The 10,000-nt window shown below is 42.1% G+C and overlaps 1 protein-coding gene across 3 annotated transcripts in view; it reads left to right on the top strand.

Moving 5' to 3' along the window:
• Dnah7 (dynein axonemal heavy chain 7) overlaps nucleotides 1-10,000 on the top strand; it is a 254,194-nt gene that overhangs the window by 221,620 nt on the left and 22,574 nt on the right. For all 3 annotated transcript variants that reach the window (XM_031367445.1, XM_031367448.1, XM_031367446.1), the window contains 3 exons: nucleotides 1,314-1,475; nucleotides 4,036-4,221; nucleotides 7,036-7,173. In XM_031367445.1, coding sequence (XP_031223305.1) covers nucleotides 1,314-1,475; nucleotides 4,036-4,221; nucleotides 7,036-7,173 — 486 coding nt within the window. The remainder of the gene's footprint in view (nucleotides 1-1,313; nucleotides 1,476-4,035; nucleotides 4,222-7,035; nucleotides 7,174-10,000) is intronic.

Genomic DNA, 10,000 nt, shown 5'->3' with positions numbered 1-10,000 from the left:
AGTTTATGCCACCTCTCTTTTGTCTGTTTCATTCTTTCTCATTCCTTTTTTGGTTGATTTTACATTTCCTTGTTTTCTATTTTCTTTTTCAAGCTTATTCTGTGATGGGACCTTATACTGTGGGATAAAATTTAATCCTTTCTGGAATGTTTCTGGGTTTTGTTAAATAATAAAATATCCTGTAGTTACTTCCAGTGGCAAGGAGAGCCTGAGTCAGAAATTGAGAGGTATGACATAGTATGTTAGTTACTACTTTGTTGTTGTTAAAAATGTAGGCTTTGGATTCTCCACGCTATCACCCAGTGTCCCTGGCTGGCCGGTGGCATCCTATCAGGGGAAGAGAATGAGCTGCCGTCATCCTTCTCCTGACCCATGACACAGCTAACAGCTGTTGGTACCATTCACTTCAGAGGGGTTTTGAAACAGGAAGGGGCAGATATTCCTGATCTTAACTGGGAATTTTTTTTTGATCTGGGCATGGGTTTGAGGCGATATTCCCCCTCAGCCCCTACCCACCCCCACTTCTGATCTAGTCTGTTTCAGGCTCTCCAGTATACCCTTCAGACTGGCTCTCCATCCATGGTACATGTTGTCTTTACCCGCATCCCTTCCTCCTTGGGATTCCCACCAGGTTGGCCCACTGCTTGACCTGGTGTTTCCCTCTGATAGTCTATCCTCTGCTCCTTTTTCACATCCATGTTTTGCAGCTTTCCACAGTTTCCAGCTGTTGTGAGTGTCAACTCTGATGGCCCATTGATCTCTTCCTAGTGAGGACGACTGCCCTCCCATGCCCTTCAGCAGGGAAGAGGGGAGAAAGCTGACTTCTAACATAGCACTTTCGATGTCTGAGGAACTCATTCTACAGCCCTACCTCGGGCTCTGCTGTTAGCATTCTGTATTCTTGAAGTTTTGAAACTGCCAATTTAGGTCATATTATCTCCTTTGAAATTTCTCCACAGTAGTAGGGGACTATACATAGAGTTCATAATCCTTCTGTTGCGTTGTTCCAGTTAGAATGACACCCCCCCAAAAAAAAGATACTGTAAAATTTAAATTATAGGAACTTGCTCTGTTTACTAGAAACTTAGTATACACAGCCATGTGGTCCAATTGGACTTGAGGGTAAATTGGCAGATTTTTGCCTGAAATACCTGTGGGAAAACACTTGTATTTTAGTTTTTTGGGGGGGAGTGAAAATCGCCTCATATCATTTATAAGCAAAGGAATGTAACTATACCAATTCAAAAACATTACAAGTCTGATGCAATGTTCACAGAAAACTAATGTCTTGGGACAATTTCTTCTCATTACAGGAGGAATTCAAGAAGCTGCTTTATGGTCTCTGTTTCTTTCATGCTTTGGTACAAGAGAGACGAAAATTTGGACCCCTGGGGTGGAATATTCCTTATGAATTCAATGAGACAGATCTAAGAATCAGTGTGCAGCAACTCCACATGTTCCTGAACCAGTATGAGGTACCATCAACATCACAGCAAGAACCTAACCTTTTTTTTACTCTCTATCATGTTGTAAGTGTTGGTGCAGTAAGCAGGGACTTACGATTAATTCTGTTCTTACAAAATAAATTGCAAGGCAGTTCCCAATAGCCTATTTTTAAATAGTACGTTATTATAACAAGAAATTATAACTGCTTTCGGAGCTAGTTAGGATGTCAGTTTGTCTCTTAGGAGCCTGTGTTTTATCATTTATTTTGGCACATAGCCACCTGTGGAGATTTAAAAAGTAACGATGTTATATTTATTATGAAAATAGTATTAAATAAATCAGCTGGGCTAGGAAATGGATAGGGCGATCAGTCTTCTTTTCTGGAGCGTGAATTCATTTTTTGAGAAGTGAGGTTTTTAATTTTGAGCCTGGAAACAAGCTATCTAAAACTATTTTAAAAGACAGCTAGATTCTGGAAAGAAGCCAGAGAGCCTAATGTCACACCAGCCTCTCTCCACTCTGAGGCTGACTCTCTCTGGGGCTTGTATTGTTGGGTTTCCTTTTTGAGATAGGGTCTCTCTCTATATATATAGCCCTGGCTGGCCTGGAACTCACAGAAATCCTTCTGCCTCAGTCTACCAGATACTGGGATTGAGGGCATGCATCACCACCCCAATGTTTTCTTTTCTCTTTCTTTTTCCATGAGGCACTATTTGATTTCCTTACCCAGGCTAGCCTTGAACCCACTCTGTAGGCCAGGTAGGCCTTGAACCTGAGATGTTTCCTACCTCAATCTCTAGGATACTTTTCCCAGTACCTCTTCCCCTTTCTTCCCTTCCTCCCAGCCTTTCCCCTCCCTTCCATTCCACTGGAATCCCCCTTACTCTCCCTCTTCCTCTGTCTTGCCTTCCCACTCTCTCAGGAACATCAAACATTGAGCATGATGGCATGTCCTCTTTACTCTTTGCCAGCTGGGTACAAACAAGTTTGAAACTTTGAAAAACTGTTCTGTAAATTACTGCAAGTGCCTATGAGAGTAGGGAGCTCCACCCTCTTTCCACGAAAGCAAGTTGTTTGAATTTTGGCAGAATCTTATTCAAATTCAGCTGGATATCTTTAATTAAATTTAGCACTAGAATATCAAACTTTTAACTTAGGCTTGCAAATGGGGAGGGTTGACGTCTATGTCCATAAAATCAAACAAGAAACTAATAAAGATGGAGAGTTCAAGTGGCAGAAACATTCAAGCGAATCACGAGTGGGATACATTGTTTCCTTGTAGTCAGACCTCTAGGAAGGAAAGGAACTAATAACAAAGACAAAATAGATGCCAGAGGGAGAGGGATCATACAGAACCAGTGAGGAATATTGGTAGTTAGCAATTTGAGTATCTGGAGAATATATTTTTACCTTAAAATACAATCTATAGTGAAGAGTTAATTAAAATACTCTTAAGTATGCAAGTTTGGCTTATCACTTAAAAAATTAAGTCCTTTGTATCAACAGGCTAAAGAGAATTTAAAACACAAGATCCTATCAGTATTATAGAAAAAAAATTTTGACAAAATCCCATATTCATTAGTGATAAAAATACTCTCAGTAAAGTAGGCATCAAGAGGCGCTTGGTCACCATGAAAAGGAATGTTCTCTTCGTCACGGCTCCATTGCTATAGAAAGACACAATGACCAGGGCAATTCTTACATAAGAAAATATTTAATTGGAGGCTTGCTTACAGTTTCAGAGGCTTAGTCCATTGTCATCATGGTAGAGGGCGGGGTGCTGGAGCAGAGGAGGCTGAAAGCTCCATCCTGACCTGCAGGCCAAGACACACACACACACACACACACACACACACACACACACACACACGCACACACGCACACACGCACACACGCACACGCACACGCACATGCACACGCACACGCACACGCACACACGCGCGCACACACACGCACACGTGCGCGCGAGCGTGCTTGGAAAACAGCTCTGGTAAGTAGGAAGTGTGATGAAATTACACAGTCATGAGGCAACAAACGCCCGGAGTCACCAAAAGGCAGACGCCTGTAGCATCCTCCCAGACAGATAGTAGCAAATCTGCTCCCAGCATCGGCTTGACGGTGTGCTGCTGCTCTTCTGATTTTAGTCCGAACTGCAGCCACGGAAGAGTCATCTAGGAGACCAGGCAAGCAACACTAAGAATTGAACCTCAGTAGGGAACATGGCAGAGGTACAATACCTCTGGCAGAGAAAGGAGTGAGATGATTTAGATATGAGGAGAAGGGAAAGTCTTGACCTACGTAAGAACAAACGATAATGAAATACATACAACTAAGACCCTCAGCAGTAGTTTAAAAATATTATTAATTCAAATTGATCATTAAACAGGTCACAGCAGAATACAGGAGCATTGGCTGCGTGGAAATGAAATAAAATAAGAGAAAGGTCATGGGGACATCAGCAATAATTAGCAGGAAGGTCATGTCATTGCGAACTTTGAGGAAGGTGTTTATTTTTAACAGTGGTAGCCAAACAGGGACACTTTTCCATGCCCTGTGCTACTGGTATCTCACTGCAGTTCTCAACTTTAGGAACTTCCCTACGATGCTCTCCGCTACATGACAGGGGAATGTAATTACGGAGGCCGGGTGACTGACGACTGGGACCGGCGCACGTTGCGCAGCATTCTCAACAAATTCTTCTGCACACAATTAGTTCAAAATCCAGAATACAAATTTGACTCTAGTGGCATCTATTTCGTTCCTCCTTCTGGTGATGTAAGTATGGGACACCCTTTAAGAGCAGAAAAACATGACCCTCCTAGGAACTGAGAACATAGTTGTTAATGGTGATTTACCATGCTCTTCTAAACTGTAAATGAACAGACCATATACAATGTGCAAAGGGAGTTAGAGTTTCCTGCTCACTGTGATGTGAGTTAGTTTTCTTGGTGACCTGAGATGTAATCATGGTGAGCTTGGTGTTTGCATAAAAATATCTTGTCGCAATTAAGATGAGTATGCACATGATGGGGATCATAAAATGTTAGAAGTAATAACTAACATTTATATCACAGTTATTTTTAGTTAGTCCTAAGTAATCTCACAGCAGCATCAAATTAACATCGTATCATTCTTTACAAATAAGGAGGCAGATACACTAAGGTTGATGGGCCTGACAAATGCTGCCAAAGCGGAAGGCAGAGAAGCAGTGCGGCACAAGGCCCTGCTCTCTTTTGCTTTTCCTTCCAGCCCCATGAACTGCCTTCAGAATATTACACATAGTCACTTTCAAAGGCTTTCTGTTGAACTCCGGTCATTTCCCAATTGATTTCCAGGGTCAAATAACATGTGTGAAGGATGACCATGAGGCCACATGCATGAGAGTCATGCAAAATAACTTGATAACCCAAACCCATCACATACTAGGGCTCATGCCGGGGAAACAAAACCAATAATGATGAGCTGTTGGGAGTTTAAAAAAAAAAAAAGAACAACTAAAGTGAGGGGACATGTAGGTGACATGACCAGTATCATAAAACTATTAGTGTGTGATTATATGAGAATTAGTGAAAACATGATTTTTTAAGAATAAGTGCTTCTTTATTTTAAGATTTACTTATTTTTATGTGTATGAGTGTTTTGCCTGTATATGTAAGTGCTTCATGTGTGTACAATGCCAGAAGAGGCCAGAAGACTACACTGGATCCCCTGGAACTGGAGTTTTAGGTGGTCGTGAGCTACCTGCTGTGGCTGATGGGAACTGAACCCTGGTCCTCTGCAAGGGCGACAAATGCTCTTAACTATTGAACCATCCTTTCAGATTCAGTAAATACCAATTTGATACATGTTCATATAAATATAAAATGTATGCACATGAATAAAAGGATGTGTAATATTAATGATGGCTATCTCAGAATAACAAAATTTAGATAACCTTCATTTCTAAATTTAGGTCTGTTTCCCATAATCAGAGTAAACTGGCATAAACCAGAAAAGATTACTTTAGTTAGGATAAACTAAGAATAGTCATCAGGAAGATAAGTGTAGGAGGTACACCTATGATCCCAGCACTGAGGGGCTAAAGCAAGAGTTAAAGAGTTCAAGGCTAACCAGGTGTACACGTTTAGTCCCAGCACTGTGAAGGCAGAGGCAGGCAGGTCTCTGAGTTTGAAGCCAGCCTGGTCTACAGAGCGAGTTCCAGGACACCAGGGCTACACAGAGAAACCCTGTCTCAAAAACAAAACAAATATAAAACACCAAAAAAAAAAAAAAAACCCAAGAAACAAAAAGCAAACAAACAAGCAAAAACCCAAGCAACAACAACAACAAAAAAACCAACCAATCTAACAAAAAACAAAAACAAAACCATTTAAAAAACAAACACACCTCAGCACACACATCAAAAAAAAAAAAGTAATACACAATTTGTCCAGCAATACAGAAATAGTGGGGTGTCCTGGACAGTGATAGAAACTTTCTCAGATCTTAGTAAGCTTGTCTTGGGGAACCAGTGCCCTGGAGAACTGGTAACCAGCAAAACTGCTCTGAGTCAGTGGCTTTCTGGGTTTTGTTTCTCAAGTTTGGAGAATGAAATCTACACACGGCCTACAGAGGGATTTTTAGAGGGTTTTTTATAGATGCATAGATGGGGGCTTCGGAGAGATTGTAGATGGTGAGAGAGAAAGGGGGGGAGAGAAAGGATGGGGCAGAATAGAGGCCTTGGGAATACATACCAATGAGCTTTTAGGCTGGGGACTTATGCAAACTAGATAAAAATGTCCTTGGGTAGTAAATAAAGATGAATCGTAAAATAAGCAACTGCTGTTAAATCAGTAGGAGCCTAGAAAATAAAACAGGTAGAATTCTGCACAGATCCTTCTCCCACACTGCTTCTCAGGTATCTTTAAAATGACGGTTTCCACCTAAGAGAAATGAAAGAAAGAGAACATATGCTGTTTTGGAGGCCAGGCTTGGGCATGAAAGCAAAACCAAATGGAATCCTTTAAAGTACTTAAAGGACTTATGCAGAAATGGAGTTGAGGCATAGGAAAGGAAGTGAGCTGTTGAGTCCTGGTGCTTCCTTGGGGGTTAGTCAGCTCTGGCACACACTCTAGGTGCCCTGTAGGAGGTTAGTCAGCTTTCACACAGCCTCTAGGTGCTTTCTTGGGGGTGTGTGGGGGGGTAGTCAGCTCTAGGCAGAGCTGCTCAGGTCTAAGAACAAGGAAATGAAGGCGGAACTCTCTCTTCTGGAGATCTGGCACCGACAAAGAAGTCCTCCGAACAGACTTCATCCCTGTCCACCTGATCAGTTTCTACCTCACATTGTCATGTTCCTCCATATTGTCTATATTCCTAGACATCTTTCTCCTTGTTAAAAATATTATAATAATTAGACACTAAACTTTCCTCTCTAAATTTACCCGTATTTGTTTAACCATTGTCCCTGCTGAAAGAAAGGGAAAGTGTCCAGTCTTCAGTCTCAACAGGCTCATCCACTCCATGACTGAGGACTGAAAAGCATTGTATGCAAGCCAAGCTCTACCTCACAGTTGTGTCTAACCTCCTGACTTCTTCCACTCATCCTTGCAGCACAAAAGTTACATCGAATACACAAAGACTCTGCCGCTGACCCCAGCACCAGAAATCTTTGGGATGAATGCCAACGCCGACATCACTAAGGACCAGTCGGAGACGCAGCTGCTGTTTGATAACATTCTCCTTACCCAGGTGTGTATTGTGTGAGGCTTGTATGGCTCCTGAGCCGAGCCAGCATAGATGTGTCTGCCCCACCATTCAGCAGAGGCTCCTACTGCCAGAGTGAAGAAGCTCTCAAAGCAAAAGAAAAAAATCCACATAATCCCTTAATTACAGACTCAGCACAGAAAATGTGGACATTGGCCATTTTTTTTCATCAATCTTGTTTTGAGTCTCTTGCTTCCATTTTGTTTTGCTTTCATGCCTAAGTCTTGCCCCCCAAACAGCATATGTTCTCTTTCTTTTGTTTCTCTTAGGTGGAAACTGTCATTTTAAAGACCATTGAGAAGCAGTCTGAGAGCAGAATCTGTGCAGAATTTTTTTTACCTGTTTTATTTTCTAGTCTCCTACTGATTTAACAGCAGTTGCTTATTTTACGATTCATCTTTATTTACTATCCAAGGACATTTTACCTAGTTTGCATAAAAAGTTCCCTTTTCACTTTTATTTTTACTAGATTTCATAACACCTAAGTATATGATAGCAATATTACAAAATGCATTTAAATAAAGAGTTTATAGGTAGAAGGCACTGGGAGGCATGAAGCCCAGCTGATGAAACAAATGTGCCCAGGTAGGCAGAAGGGTAAAATCTTAAATGTGGGGCAGCAGTGGGTAAATTAAACAGTTGTTAATACTCTCTCTCTGTTTAGAAGGTAACCTCACTTGTGTGTGTGTGTAGGGGTGGGTGGGTGGGTGTAATTTTCTAGAAGCAAATTAATCTAGATGCCATGCGTACCCATGGAGGTTAAATAAACTAAGGATGCCTAACTGTTCAGTCAGGAAGATGCAGGGGAAGCAGTGATGGTTCATGTGCCCACAGTGCTGGCCCTTTGATAGTACTACTTAAAGATCTGTCTTTTCAGTAATATAGCAACCCAAGGAATGAGGGGCCTTAAAAAATTCCTGTTTTATAGATAGGAAACTGAGGCACAAGAGGACTAAGTAATTTGACCAAAGTTGGGGAGTCCAGTTTCAAGCCTACACTCAAAGCCATCTCATAGAAAAATGGAAGAGGCAGATAGCAGAGTAGAGAGTATAATATTTATCAGTGATTTTTTTTTTTTGCTTATGCTTAATGTTCACACCTTATCTTAAGAAGGGAAATTATACACTCAACCATTGGACTGAAGTCGGGGACCTCTGTAATTGAATTAGGGAAAGGCAGGAAGAAGCTGAGAAAGAGGATGGCTCCATAGGAAGACCAGCAGTCTCAACTAACCTGGACCCCTGAGATCTCTCAGACACTGAGCTGCCAACCAGGCAGCATACACGGCTGGTCCAAGGTTCATATACAGCACATATACAGCAGAGGACTGCCTAGTCTGACCTCAGTGGGAGAACCCTCAGGAGACTTGAGGCCCCAGCGAGTGCAGAGGCTGGACTGTAAAAAAAAAATAAAAGTAATTTTTTAAAAAAAAATGAAAATTATAAAGCCAATTTGCTGTAGGCTCTCTGAAAAGGCTAAATTCTGCAAGGTCTCTTTTAAAATAGAGCCCACTCATCTTTACTCAATAAAAGGAAGACAGCTGAACCAGGCAAGGCAACTCAACTTGTAATGGCGGCATTCGAGAGGCCAAACCAGAAGGATGTCAAGTTCAAGGCCTGCCTGGGCAGAGCAGCGAGCCGTGCACCCTGCCTTTTGAATAGCATTGCTCGGTGTGTGTCTGTGCCTGTGTATGTGGGTGCCTGTACAGCTCGTAAGATGGAGTCAGATGCCCTAGAGTTGGAATTACAGGCCGTTGTGAACTTTCCAGCCTGCAGCTGGGAACTGAACCTGAGTCCTCTGCAAGAGCAACAAGCATTTTACCTGCCAAGCCCTTTCGCCAGCCTCTGCTTTGTTTCAAACTAAATAGTGAAAAGGGGAGGAAGGGCTTGGGCCTGAGCTGTAGCCTAGAGTGTTTGTCTGGAGCAGTGTTTCTCAACTTTCCTAATTCTGAGACCATTCAGTAGAGTTCCTCATTTAATACAGGACCCTCAACCATAAAATCATTTTCCTTGGTACCCCATAACTTTAATTTTGCTACTCTTATGAACTGTGATGTAAATATCTGTGTTTTCCGATGGTCTTAGGGGACCCCTGTGAAAGGGTTGTTCTACAACCCCCAACAAAGGGGTCATGACCCACAGGCTGAGAGCCACTGGTTTAGCAGCTTACTGTAAGGCCATGGTTCCAATTGCCAGTATAGGTAGAAAGGGGAAGGAAGAACCCCTGCAAAGCTGTGAGTGGTGATTGCACGGGCACTAAGGAAAGGCAGCGGGAATGAGAAGCCAAGCTAAGCCACTAAAATGAGTGGCGTCCTGTGGCTCTGGACGCTTCACACCAGGTGAGCACCACTTTCCCAACCTTGCAACTCCAACTGTGTGGCTCAGGTAAGGCAAGAAGGATGGCGCAGATGAAATAGTTTTCATTTTTGGTTGGTTAAAGGCTTCGTCTTGTGCATGTGTGTGTGTGTGTGTGTGTGTGTGATTTTTATAGGTTTTGTGTTTTCTGTGTTTTAGTGGGAAGGTACAGCTCTTAATAGAAAAGGATAGAGAGAATGATTTCTAATGCATTTATGCAAATTATTCATAAATGCAGTAAGAAGAAAGAGGTGTCTTTCTCATTTAGTCTGGGCCCAACATTCAGTATCTTTTTTTCCTTCTATTATTTGTTTTAAATATTAATTGTAAACTAAGTATCCTAGGACTGTAAGAAATAATCATTTTATGACAATAGTTCTCCTTCTCCTCCTCCTCCCCCTCCCCTCCTCCTCCCCCTTCCCTCCTCTTTCTCCTCCTCTCCTCCTCCCCCTTCCCTC

This window comes from Mastomys coucha, unplaced genomic scaffold (assembly GCF_008632895.1).
Source record: "Mastomys coucha isolate ucsf_1 unplaced genomic scaffold, UCSF_Mcou_1 pScaffold14, whole genome shotgun sequence".
Lineage (NCBI taxonomy): Eukaryota > Metazoa > Chordata > Mammalia > Rodentia > Muridae > Mastomys > Mastomys coucha.
This window is presented reverse-complemented; position numbering and strand designations above follow the sequence as displayed.